This window comes from Dendrobium catenatum, unplaced genomic scaffold, assembly GCF_001605985.2.
Source record: "Dendrobium catenatum unplaced genomic scaffold, ASM160598v2 original_scaffold_71536, whole genome shotgun sequence".
Lineage (NCBI taxonomy): Eukaryota > Viridiplantae > Streptophyta > Magnoliopsida > Asparagales > Orchidaceae > Dendrobium > Dendrobium catenatum.
In genome coordinates, this window is record NW_021389983.1 from 1,638,463 (window position 1) to 1,652,733 (window position 14,271).

Sequence of the window (14,271 nt, forward strand, 5' to 3'; positions counted from 1 at the left end):
GTTCATTACATAAGAAATGACCATATATATAGGCCTCAAAATGACAACGGAAACAAAAGACTAAAATGCCCCTTGGGCTACAATAGAGACCAAATACCCATAAGGGTAAAAATGGAAAAATAAAATAAATTACTACATAACATGACAAAATAAATAAAACTCTTGATCGTGGCCGTCGATCTCCGATGTCTCCGATGGCACACATGTCAAAATTGCTGACGATGTCCTCATCATAAGTCTTTCTTTATTTGAAATGTAAGAGTTTGTTTATTTTATCACGTAGGAGTCCCCTTTCTTTTATTCGGGCCTCCTCTTTGTGGGCAGAGGTCCTCGGGCCCCCCATCCCCCGGATTTTTGCCCGCATCACCAAGCAACTAAATTCTGAAATTTATCTAAGATTTAGTTAAATAGGAAAGGGGGTTTGAATTTTGAAATTTGAATCTCAATTTCAAAGGAGGAATAATGGGAGTTGAAAAAGGGGGGGGGGGAGGTTAAGGGGATGGCGGCATACATGGGGAAAGAGGGGGAATTGAGAGGGAATTTAAAGTTTCCTAATTCCTTAATCCACTTTAGGAAGAGGATAAAGAAATCAAATCTAATTTAAAATTAAATTAGACTTAATTTTAGGAACTTTCCTAATTTAGCTTGGTTAATTTAGGAATGTATTTGAAATTCAAATTTGAATTTCAAATTGAATTAAAACCTTTCCCAAATAATTTAGGCAAATTTAGGCTAGTACTAATAATGATTGAAATCATCATTAAGAGGGGTAATGAAGTGTGGCCGGTGGCTATGAGTGGGATTGGGAGAGAGGGGCGGGTGGTGGGCTAGATTGGCGGCTATTGGTGGGAGAGTAGTGGGGGTTGGCGGGTAGGAGGAAGGTCGTGTTGGGGCCGCGGTTTGATGGGGAAGAAAGGGTGGCCGGGGTTTGAGGTAAGGTGGAGAGATGGCCGGCGGTTGGAAACAAGGGACGGAGTCGAACCACGAGCCGGGGACACTTCCGACGACTGGTTAAGGGGACGGCGGCATACATGGGGAAAGAGGGGGAATTGAGAGGGAATTTAAAGTTTCCTAATTCCTTAATCCACTTTAGGAAGAGGATAAAGAAATCATATCTAATTTAAAATTAAATTAGACTTAATTTTAGGAACTTTCCTAATTTAGCTTGGTTAATTTAGGAATGTATGACTGGTAGGTGTTGCTTTGCCCACACCTTGGGACTTTACCACTCGAGAACTCACAAGCTCTCAAGAGAATAAATTTTTTTTATTAATCAAACATTAACCCTAATACAAGACTAAGGACCTCATATATAGGCTTTAAAAGAGAAAAGAAAAGAAAAGAAAAGATTGAGATGCCCTCAGGGCTACAACTCAAACTAACTACCCACAGGGGTAAAATAGGAAAAATTGAAATATGAAATAAACAATACATAAAATGCATCAAAAGTAAAGGCTCCTGATCTTGATCATTGATCTCCGGTGTCTCCTCTGATAAACACATCAAAATCTTCTTATGATGTCCTCATCATGACGTCTGTAGTTTTGTATGTATGAGGAGCTGATACTACTTGCAACTTTTTTGGGGTAAAGATGGGAGGAAAGGATTCAAGTAGCTGATAAAAGGTGTTCCTACGGCATTCATCATCTTATTTGCAAAAATGAAAAAAAAAGGTTCCGAATGGCCTATCAGATATTGAGTGAGATTAATGAACGTGATGAATTTTAGTAGTGGTAATGTGGCAAGAAGTTGTGTAAATTGATTTATGTATACTATATTTTATATGATATATGCAACATTTTCTAGGAAATAATGAAAAAGGATGTATATAACTGACCAAAAATAGTTTTAATGATATTAAATATGATGACGATTCATGCCCTAGTTTTATCCCACTGCTTGGATTGAAATCAAAAATTTGTTATATGTAGTTTTGCTGTACTATAGAAGTTTTGTTTTATGCACACATTTATCCCTTCTATATAACCAAGAAATTTCCTTTATACAGGTTCCAGGTGAATTTAAAGACATTTTTGATAACACAGTTGTTGCTGCTCTGTCTCATTCTTCAGTACATGTAATGTCTTCTCCTACATTTTTATTTCAAAATCATTATTCTTTCAACCAAAGGGAACAAATTGTTTATCTTCATTATAATTGTAACTTTTACTATTAATGTGATCATATATTTTGTTGGCCTAGGTTAAATGGTAAATATTTGTAATTTTACTTGCATCAAATTTCTCTCTACCTTGAAATTTGGTCGATCCTGGACTAGGCGTCTCCTGGCATCCATTTATGTCTGGTTTAACGTAACATTAATATTGTACGGATTTTACATTTGCTTAGCAAGATTTTGTGTGAAACTATAAGTAAAGCATTTATTGCCTTTTTTTCAAGCCACACCAGTGCAACTTTTTTTTGTCTTAAAAATGATCATCTGCTTGCATTGTTTCTTATATTTTGACTTTCCAGTTATTAGCACATGCCATTCTTTCTTATTGGAATACTCAGGTGTGATGCTGGGTTTTCAAAGAATGTTTTTGTTTAATTTGATTTATACTCGTTTTTTTTGAATTTCTTTATGAAGTTTTCTTCCATTCCCTTTGATCTTTACTTAATTATAATGTTTTGTTATTGTTGCATGTTTTCTTCCGTGATTGCTGAACAGATGGATAATTTTTATTTCTGAACTAGAAGTATAAGGCATAATTTGTAATTATGTTCTTGACATTTTGCCTGTGCTTGTAATTAACTGTTTGGTTATTCTTGTTTGCCTATGTTATTTATTCTAAGAAGGCCTTGGAAACCTTTAAATTTGGTGGGGGCAACTGTTGCTTATTGCCGATTCTGAGATCATGGCTTAACCTGAAAGTCATGTGACAAAGTAAAGCTTCAAAATAAATGGTTCCAATATTAAAGGTAGAATCGCAAATTAGGGATTGCTGAAATTAACTCAGATTTGCTTGTATCTGAATTTTGACTGAAAGGGATGCTGTGTACGCTGCTGAGTGCGTTGGACTAGTTTAGGTTGTCAATACAGGTATTAAAGGGGGAGGACTTGGTGGGCGTTTGTTGGGATTAGGAGGAAGAGAACTGAGAAGGGGGACTTGAGAGAATACTGTTATGACTGGCTCAAGAGCTCGGAGCATCGAGGTAGTAACAGACAACTGTGATCAAAGAGGGCGAATTGCTCATGCATGCTCGATCTATTGTTACCAAAATTTACATAACGATGAAATGATTACATGCGGGCATTTCAGGATTTCTAACATAAATTACATTGCATACATTTCATAAAATAAGTTATAGTAATGCATAATTATTGAAGATATCATTCAAACTATAAAAGACGTACTAAATAATCTTTTCACTCAAGATAACTATAAGATACAAAACTGTGCTTGTATACCCTTATATATTTTCATGCGACCCTCATTATAAGATTTATCCAGATAAGCATTGTAATTCTTTGAATCTAATAAACCATAGCATAACACATAAGAATATTAGTGTTTAAAATTTCACTATATATCTATCATATTTACACATGTAATTGACATTACTTTCTCCTTGTTGATTGTACATCAAATCTTATCTATGACTCATCTACTTAATCAAAGGCTTTCATGAAAAATGATCATAAATTAATGGGGGTGAATTGCATATGTACAAAATATTTAACTTAATGGGTGTATCACAATTCTAAATAATAGTAAATATAATTAGAAGAAACAATGTGATGTGAGCTCTTAAAATTCGTGCCTGACTTTGCTAAGAGAGTTTATGTTTTGGGTAAAAATTTTAAAAGACAGATTAGCTTGCATATATTGCTCAGGAGATTTTGTGTGAAACCCCTTAAGTAATAGAAAGCCTAATTCTTAAACATCGAGGTGCCTTTTGGTGTAATGGATGGAATTTTTGTAAGAAACTCCGCAGTTAAGCATGCTCATCCCAGAGCCATTCTGTGATGGGTGACCTACTGGGAAGTTACACCAACAAGGCAAAACCGTGAGGCCCTTTGATGCGATCAAAAAATATAGGAGACCCTATATCTCTTGATCACAGAAGAGGATACGGACTTCTACCGACGAAAATGACTAAGGACGAGAAGAAGGACGAATAAACTCTTACATTTCAAATTAAAGAAACTAAAAGAAATTAAAAACACAAACTCGACTCGATCTCAAAGACACCCTAAAGTTGCTGCACTTAGCGAAGAGGGATACAGGTGGAGTGGCACTTGCGGAGAGACGAAAGAGGTTAGAAGCCCGAGAAGAAAGGGTGGAAAGAGCCCGCAGGATTTCCAGAGGGGATGAAAAAGAAGGGTGGAAAGAGCTCGCAGGATTTCCAAAGCAAACCCGCAGGTTATAACTTTTCCAAAAATCACATCATATTCAACTATTTCAAATAATACATAACCCCTCATATTTATAAGTATGAAAGGGGAATACAAAAGGACACAAACATTTAATTATCACAATAACCTAAGCATTAAAAGCATGGGAATCTCCCCCCCAAGCTCTCGGTTTAACACCCAAACCAGGAACCATGGAGACAGCCACGGAAGACGAAGGAACCGTACGGACCAAAGAGCCACGGCCACGGGAAATGAAGGAACCGCACGGACCAAAGAGCCACGGCCACGGGAGAAGGAGCCCAGCCGTGAGATCCCAAGAGGCACACACGGAAAAACAAAAAGCCATGGTGGAATTCAAGGAGCCACCATGGGAAAAGAAATCTTGGAATTTCAAAGGCTGGTTTGGAATTCCAAGAGACAAACATTAAAACAAACATAAAAAACATAAAATTACATTAATTAAAAGATAAATATGAGCTAAAAATCCTAGCTAATAATGAGCTAATCCCTAGTTCAATAAATGAACTAAGCCATAAGCTCAATTGGATTGTAGCTACTAGACTTCAAGGAAGCCAAAATTTGAATTATTTTTGGACCTTGTGTTGACCCCCCCCCCTTGTACTACATCAGACTCCCCTTCTTGCGAATTCAGCTCCTGATGAATTATCTGTTGATTCCCTTGAGGCGGTGCATACTGTTCATCGAGCTCCTTGAGTTTTCACCAAACCTTTTCAGAATTTCAGCTTGTTTCCTTTCAATTGCTGTTGCAGATACCTTTGATTTTTCAAACTTTTGATCACAATAGGAACATATGTATACTGCAATTTGTAGAGTCGATCTTGAAGTGGATCTGATGATCACCTTCCTTAGGTATCCACCTGGTAACGGGAGTGGGACATTAGGATCATGTTGCTCGCTTTCCTCCATGAATGATGCCATATTTTGGTATTTTCCATTTTTACTCAATAAAAAAATTACAAGACTCAAACTAACAACTTAAGACACAAAATAAGACTCTTTGACAAACTCGACAAACTCTGACTTGACTTGCCACAACTTTGACAAACACTGATTTGAAAACAAAACTCGACAAACCAACATAGGATTTCCTAACTTGCTCTGATACCAATTGATGCGAGCAAAAAATATAGGAGACCCTATATCTCTTGATCACAGAAGAGGATACGGACTATCTACCGACGAAAATGACTAAGACGAGAAGAAGACAACAAACTCTTACATTTCAAATTAAAAAGAAACGAAAAGAAATTAAAAAAACACAAACTCGACTCGATCTCAAAGACACCTAAAGTTGCTGCACTTTAGAGAAGAGGGATACAGGTGGAGTGGCACTTGCGGAGAGACGAAAGAGGTTAGAAGCCCGAGAAGAAAGGGTGGAAAGAGCCCGCAGGATTTCCAAAGCAAACCCGCAGGTTATAACTTTTCCAAAAATCCCATCATATTCAACTATTTCAAACAATACATAACCCTCATATTTATAGGTATGAAAGGGGAATACAAAAGGACACAAACATTTAATTATCACAATAACCTAAGCATTAAAAGCATGGGAATCTCCCCCCCAAGCTCTCGGTTTAACACCCAAACTAGGAACCAAGGAGACAGCCACGAAAGACGAAGGAACCGCACGGACCAAAGAGCCACGGCCACGGGAAACGAAGGAACTGCACAGACCAAAGAGCCACGGCCACGGGAGAAGGAGCCCAGCCGTGACATCCCAAGAGGCACACACGGAAAAACAAAAAGCCATGGTGGAATTCAAGGAGCCACCATGCGAAAAGAAATCTTGGAATTCCAAAGGCCGGTTTGGAATTCCAAGAGACAAACATTAAAACAAACATAAAAAAGCATAAAATTACATTAATTAAAAGATAAATATGAGCTAAAAATCCTAGCTAATAATGAGTAATCCCTAGTTCAATAAATGAACTAAAGCCTAGCTCATAAATGAGCTAAAATTCTAGCTCAATTGGATTGAGCTAGTAGACTCAAGGGAAGCCAAAATTTGAATTATTTTGGACTTGTGTTGACCCCCCCTTTGTCTACATCACCCTTTTGCCAAAGCTGGTAATATCTCGATAATTAAGAGTTTGGGCTGTTACAAATGGTATCAGAGCAATACATCAGCCGGAAGATGAGTTCTAAGTTCCATACAAGGCAAAGTGCTACGCCATGGGAGCCACCTCTTGAACCCTATGTGGGACAAAGTGCTACATGACGGAAGCCACCGCTTGAGCTTGTAGGGGCCACCTCTAGTGTCCTATCTGCCTGGTGGATGATTCTGGGATACAGATGCTGACGAGGACGTCAATTACTTAAGTGGGGGAGATTGTGAAACCCCTTAAGTAGTAGAAAGCCTAACTCTTAAACATCGAGACGCCTTTTGGTGTAATGGCTGAAATTTTCGTAAGAAACTCCGCAGTTAAGCGTGCTCATCCCAGAGCAATTCTGGGATGGGTGACCTACTGGGAAGTTACACCAACAGGGCAAAATCGTGAGGCCCTTATGCCAAAGCGGATAATATCTCGATAGTTATGAGTTTGGGCTGTTGCATTTTGCCTCTATCTTAGAGAACTTTAAAATTTTATTACAGGTTTCTTTGTGGTGCAGGCCGCTATGGTTACTCATCTCTCTCAGTGATGAGAGAGAACTTTTAATTATGGCTAGTTGATAGCACTTAGTGCTTAGCGTATAGTAGCAGTGATTCATGATTTTAGAATTGAGAAAATATTCTTTCGTTAAGTTAAAACGGATGATGAGGGGGATGATGATGAACTTGATAAAAATCTCATAATATTATTGTGCTAGGTTATCATGATCCCTATTCTTTTTAATCAGTGGAGGTAGCAGAACCATCTTGATCGAATGGTCCTTGTTGGTAACCATATGTTGCTTTATCCAAGAGTACCTTAGACCTTAGGTGGATACTTTTTTGAGGGGACATTCTAATCTACCTTAGCTAGTAGAGGTTTTCTGTCCTATTAGATGTACTATATGATTTATCACTTAGGAGATTTGGAACTAGTAGGGAACATTGTAGCTTTGACCGTAGCTATAATTTAATGGCGCAATCCTGTAGCTAACCACACAATCAGAGGACCTTGGTTATAATTATTTACCTGCGGTGCTTTTTGACAACAAAATCATTAGTTAGAAGATGTGCTATATCTTTATTGGCAAGAGATTATTTGAGAGTTAACATTGCGATGCGCTCGATGAGATATTAGCTCTTTGTAAGCTGAGATTGTTCTTAAATTACCACTCTCGATGAACCATTGCAAAATGTGAATGATTGTTCCTTTAAGTTTTAGGTAGTAGATCTCACTTGAACGTGATAAATTTTATGCTGATATTGGATTTTTAAATCTTTATTGGAATTTGGACCCCAAATAATCTTGCTTTGAGCTTTCGGGGCATTTTGAAAATAGGCCTCCTCTTGTTAATACTTGCGTTCAACATGGTCATTATCAGAATTTTTTGATGATTTCTATCTCCTTGAACCTTGTTTAGCTTGTGCGCACGTGTTGGTTGAGGATCATGTTTGTAGATTTGTTTGATGAGTTACCATATAGGCGGGTGACTTCAGGAGTTTGGATTTTAAAATAAATTTCGTTTATTTAAAGCTTTTAAAGACTAAAATGAATATAAAAACCTAATTCTTCTATTATGAAATTTGTGAATGAATAATCTAATTACATATTAGAACAATGTTAGTTTGCTTACGTATGTTGAGATTTGGAATTGAAATCTTTTTGTCTCAATTTCATTTAGAATCATTTTACAGTTGCCAAATGTTTGTCTTATCGACTCCAATCTTTTTGAGGTGGGTTATTAGACTTTGAGAATGAGACTTTTGACTATGTTCTATGGATAGGTGATTCGGCCTGAGGATTTTTGCACAACATGATGAGTTTGAATTTTGCAAGAGAGTTTTGATGGTTCAAAGTTATTGCATGCTTTTCAAAAGAGGTGCATGACTCTCAAAGTATGATAAATTTAAATTCATCTTATTCTTTGTTCGAACATTCTCATATTTTAAATATAAGTGTTCAACATATTTTTTAGAACACGTGGTTATTTTTATTTTTAGTGCTCTTGCATGTAATTCGTGCACATGCATTGGGCACTTGCATATTTTTAATTAAAATATGTTTTTTAATGTACGCTTGTGATTTTTAGTGTGCTTACCTAGAGTGTTTACATGCTTCTCAGTACATTTGCACCGTGCAATTTCACACTTTTTGATGTCATACATGATTCATTTACATGTTTTTCTATATATTTGTATAATACTCTTGCTTTTTTTGATGCATTTGTGTTGTGTACTTGCATGTTTTTTAATGCACATATATAGTGAATTTGAACACTTTTTTAATTTGCACACTTTTCAGTGGGTTTTGGTGCATTTGCACAGTGTATATACATACTTTTAAATGTGCCTACATGATGCACTTTTATGCTCTTTGATACATTTGCATGCATTTTGATGCAATTTCACCTTTTTAATGTATTTGTATGGTGTATTCTAGGGGTGTAAAAAATAACCAAACTCAAAAAATTTGGGTTTTTTGGATCCGTTTAATTAATGGGTTGGGTTTGCGTTCGAAATTTCAACCATATATTAAGCAAGTTGGGTTTGGGTTGACCCATGAACCTTTTTTTTTTTACCAGTTTATTTTTTTTTCTAACTGCTTTTACTTGTTAGTTTAATATCCTTATATTTTGATCAATTTACTTATAGTGTTCAAGTTATAATTTTTTTAATCAAAATAGGTTATCGGGTCAGTTTGGGACATTCAAGTTGCCAGCAGGTCAGGTTCGATCTATCATTTTAATTTTTTTTAAATAGGCCAGGTTTGCATTGATTGAATTTGGGTCGAATCCGAACTTAGAACCATTAACCCATTTTGATATCCTAGTGTATTCACATTCTTTTCAAGGTAGTTACATGCCTCTTGGGGATTTTGAGTGCTTTTCGACATAATTTGCACTTTTTAGAGCACTTGTGCAACTTTTGAGACGCGGTATTTGAGTTGAAAGATTGGCTCATGAAACACGTACAAGACTTGGAATCTTTTGTATATGATTGCTTACATGATTATTTGATCAGAAAGAAGTCATCATCAATAGGTCCATGTTGACTTATCATATTGGGAACGTTGTATATATTGAAGTATGGAGATCCATAATTGTGGTATCCGAAGATGTTTTAAGTTGTGCAGCAGGTTTCAAGTGAGAGGCTAGCATTATATCATTTCATTTGGCTAGAAATTAACTTCCTCGGTTATATTTGTGGTGCGACACTAATAGCTTTAAATTATAGGATTGTGATTGGGGCAATGAAAATTATTGGGATCCAAGTGAAATCATAAACAAACCATAACAGATGAAATGTGGGTTTTGCAAATATCTATTGCAAAATGTCCAGGCGTGATGAGTAGTTATTTCCATCTTTGATACATTGATAAAATATCATCCACAAACTCAGCCCTTTTTGGCCGGCCGGTGGGATTTTGTATCTCATTCTAACTCATCAACTTAAGCAGAACGTTTATATGTACCAGGTATAAGGCCTTTAATCTTTTTTTCTTCTCTCAAAAATTTTCTTCTCTTTTCAGCAAAATATCATCCAGAAAATGTGTCCTATTTGGCGGGCCGGTGGGATTTTGTATCTCATTCATAACTCATCAACGTAAGCAGAACGTTTTTATGTGCTAGATATTAGGCCTTTAATCTTTTTTTATTTGCTTAAATTTTTCTTCTGTTTTGAGCGAGAAATTTGCACTAGTTGTGAATAATGTATGCCGATTCTATTGTTAAAGTACTAGTTGTGAATATTGTATGCTGATTCTATGGTTAAGTACGGATTAATGCTTTGGAACTTCAGTATAATTTTGATTAACTTCTATTCAAATCAGATAAATGGTATCTCGAGGAAAATTATCATATGTATGGAAAAGTTAAATTTTTTTTTTTTTTTTTCTGTTTTTTAATTTTTTTGTATCTATTTTTCTTGTTATTCTTAGTTATATTTTATCTGAGATTTTAAATCTAGTGGCCTTTTACTTTTTGAAGATTTCTTTATCTGATGCTTAAGGATTAAGTTCATTGCATAGGTACGCATAGAAGCAGCTTTGACATTGCGTGCGTTGGCTGAGGTTGATCCTACTTCTGTTGGAGGTCTTATTTCTTATGGTGTTACTACATTATATGCTTTGAGAGAAAGTGCTGCTAATGGAAAGGTAATAAGTCAGTAAGTTTCTAGTTATGCAGTCAAGTCTAAAACTTTCATAATGATACTGAAAATTCCATTCATTAATAAAAAGGGGAACCAGTTAAATAATGAGCTGTTCTCATTGCACGGGCAAGCAACTTTTATAGCAGCACTTATTTCCATATCACCGAAGCTGCCACTCGGTTATCCTTCCAGGTAAAGTTCACTGCCGCGATTTTATTCTCAGCAGATTTGAAGCATTGTTTTGAATGCATGTTACTGATGAAACTTTGCTAATTTTCTAATTTCTCAGCCTAGTAATTGGCATGTCACAAGCAAAAATCTCCAATTTATGCATGTAAAATGTATTACACGCATTTGAGTTTTTTAGCTTTGCTCAACTGCATATTAAGGTGTATCATAGAACAATTGCCTCAAAAAAATAACGAGTATGCACAAATTTTAAGCCCTATCTTCACAGCAAAGCGTTTAATTATTTTTAAAGTTGCTGTAGTTCAAGGAACTGTTGTTATTCTATAGCTTCATTTGATTTCATTTGAAGAATAAAGAAATGGAAGCTTGCCAGCCTGCCCAGCGTGAGAGTGTTATGATGACCCCTATTGTACATTTTATCATGACAATATAAGCCTCTGCAAATCAATACATGCAAATAGGACAGGTAAAGAGATTTTATACTGAATAGATAGCTCACATGTAAAGATCATGACAACAACAACAACATCAACATCAAGCTTTTATCCTATTACTTGGGCTCGGCTCCATTAATTCTTTTTCTCCATTGTGTCCTATTAAGAGTCTAATAAATGTTCTTTCTAATATACTTTCTAATCAAGTCTTTTTATTTCTACCTTTACCTTTCTTGATATAGGCCAGATATAATATATTTACTCTTCTAACTGGATGATCAGAAATCCGACGTTTATGTGACCAAATTATTTAAGGAGATTCTCTCTAATCTTAGCTGCCACTAGACCTACTCCAACCTTTTCACATATATACTCATTTCACATTTTGTCTCCAAGTGTAAACCACTCATCCACCCAAGCATTCTCATCTTTGCAAACCTTTATGCTTCTCTTCTAATGGCTAACATTCTAAGCCATAAAGCTTTACAAGTCTTACCACCATCTTATAAAGTTTTTCCTTAAGTTTGACGGGTACTTTTTTATCACACATGCCTGATGCATTCCTCCACTTCAACCATCCAATTTGAATTCTACTAATACTGTCCCCATCTATATCACCATCGCTTTGAACAATCGGCTCGAGATATCTAAAATGTGTACTCTTTTTATTTACTTGATCACCTATTGTAACAATCTCACTAAATTTATGATGTATGCAACTTAAAGCAAAAACACGAAGAGAGAACAAAGAAATTCAAGACTAGCTCTTTAGAAATTTAAGACACCACTTGGAGAACAAAATAGGCTAAATAAACAACTAAATTTCAGAACAGAAAAGAAGCGATCATCCAACAAAGCCAAAGCAAAAAAAAGTTAACAAAAGAAACAAACTAAAACAAACAAAAGCTATCCTCAGAACATCCTACTAGAGGACTCCTCACATTCACCGATTGTAGGAATATATTTTAAAATAAGGTTTAGATATGCAAACCAAGGGTCCACCACTGCAAAGGGGGGGTTCCAATGTAAAACCCGAAAATGGCGCTTTAGTCCTCGCACGCTTTTCAAAGCGCCGCGACGTACTTTAAGTGAAAATTTTGAAGTTGTCGGATTTCGACGCAAATAATTTTATAAAATAGAGCGCAAAATTCTAAGAAATTTGATGTAAAGGACTTATATTTGATTTTGCTTAATTTAAGAATTAAAATTAAGAGAAGTCTCATAATGCCAATTCTACCCCTAATGTTTATTCTAGTATGGGTTACTTAAGTGAGGGCAAATAGGTAATTAGGCCTTTCCCTTAACTCCTAAGCCTTAAGGGGACCGATTCTATTCGGTCCCCTCATTTATTTCGTTCGGCCGAAAGCACGAACAGAGGGAGAAGGCGGACGGGTAGGCGGACGGGAGAGGAGAACGGGTGGCTTCGGCGGTGGATTCCGGCGGCCAACCTTGGGGAAAATCGTAGGGGAGACTAAGGGAAAGCAAAGGTATGTAATAGAACTAGGTTTTTCCCTCTTATTCTCAAGATTTTTGGATGAGAAGATTTCTAGGGTTTGAGAAAAACTTGAGTTTTCTTTGAGATTCTTTTGAGAAAAGTTTAGGGAAGATTAAGAGGATGTTTCTAAACCCTAATGTACTTTTTCTTTCATAAAAATATGAGTTTTGTAAATTAGGGTTTCACTTAAAATTGACCCTCTTTGGAAAAGCCTTCACAAAAGGTATTTCTAAGGGTATGGGGAAGCTTTTATGTGAAGACATTTTAAGGTAAAAACAAAGTTTTGAGTTTATGGAAGTTAGGGTTTCACTCAAAAATGGTTTTCTTTCAAATACCATTCACAAAGATGTTTCCTAATGATTCTTAGAAGATAATTATGGAATTTGATTTAAGTTTTATAAGAATAAATTATATTTGGTAAAATTAGGGTTTTGTGAAGATGAGAGTTTCCTTTGGGTTAAGCTTAGAGAAATGTAAGGTGGTGTTTTAAAATCCTAATGTGAGTTACTTTTATAAAAAAAAAAAATAGTTCTTTTTGAAACCTAGGTTTTTTTTTTTAGGGTATGAGGGAGAAAACTTATATCTATACCTTATGTTTGCCACTTGTAGGATTGAATTTCGTAAGAGGAAAAGGGGGTGTGAGGACTTTTGAAGGATCGCCTTGTGGTGGACGGATTGAGGTAGGTGGAATGAATATTCAAATGAATTTTAAACAAATTTTCCTTCAATTGCTAATTACATTGAATATGACAAGTTCCTTTATGTTTATTATGAGACTTTTATGTTTTATATTCCCTTGTAAGCTTATGGATATTTGATACGAATGCAAAGTTCTCTTTATGCAAATGTGCAACCTATGGATTTCATGCTCATTCTCTAATTATGTTTTACATGTCATTTCTCTTACATGCAAAAGTACATAAGCATGCATTTCTTTAAGGAATTACACATGTGAGTAGTCTAAGAATGAATTACATCAAGCATACCCTATGGTTATATAAATAATATATGTGTGTGCATGTTGACGCGGGAGTATCACATGGAAAAGGAGGCTCTTATGAGCCATGGAAAAGGAAGCTCTTATGAGCTATGGAAAAGGATGGTTCCTATGAACCAATGGAAAAGGAAATGGCCAAATTATGTGTACCTGATCAGTACAAGTGATACTCCTGAGACGGGTGTTATAGTTATAAATATATTAAACTATTTATGAATGTTTCATACATGTTATATACAATTGAAATTACTACTTGAGGCATGATGTTCTCTAAAGGATAAAAGGAAAGGTTATGGAAGGATTATGCATTTTGAAAGTTGAGGTGAAGGTATGTTCTTCTTTGAGTACAACTTTTTATGATTGATGATTCTTTTATTAAAATTTCCCAAGCATGCTATAGTTCTCTATCTTAATGTTAAAGTTCATTTCAATTTCCATTCTCACCTATTGAGTAAGACTCACCCTCGTTGTGGGATCACATTTCAGGAGGATCTAGGAAGGAGTAAATGACTGACCAACCTCCGCTCACTTACCGTC

General features: G+C 35.8%; 1 protein-coding gene across 1 annotated transcript in view; it reads left to right on the forward strand.

Annotated features, from left to right (window-relative positions):
* Nucleotides 1-14,271, forward strand: part of LOC110108949 (protein SWEETIE) — an 83,751-nt gene that overhangs the window by 44,528 nt on the left and 24,952 nt on the right. The window contains exons 11-13 of the mRNA XM_020839817.2: nt 2,009-2,077; nt 10,498-10,623; nt 10,708-10,811. Coding sequence (XP_020695476.1) covers nt 2,009-2,077; nt 10,498-10,623; nt 10,708-10,811 — 299 coding nt within the window. The remainder of the gene's footprint in view (nt 1-2,008; nt 2,078-10,497; nt 10,624-10,707; nt 10,812-14,271) is intronic.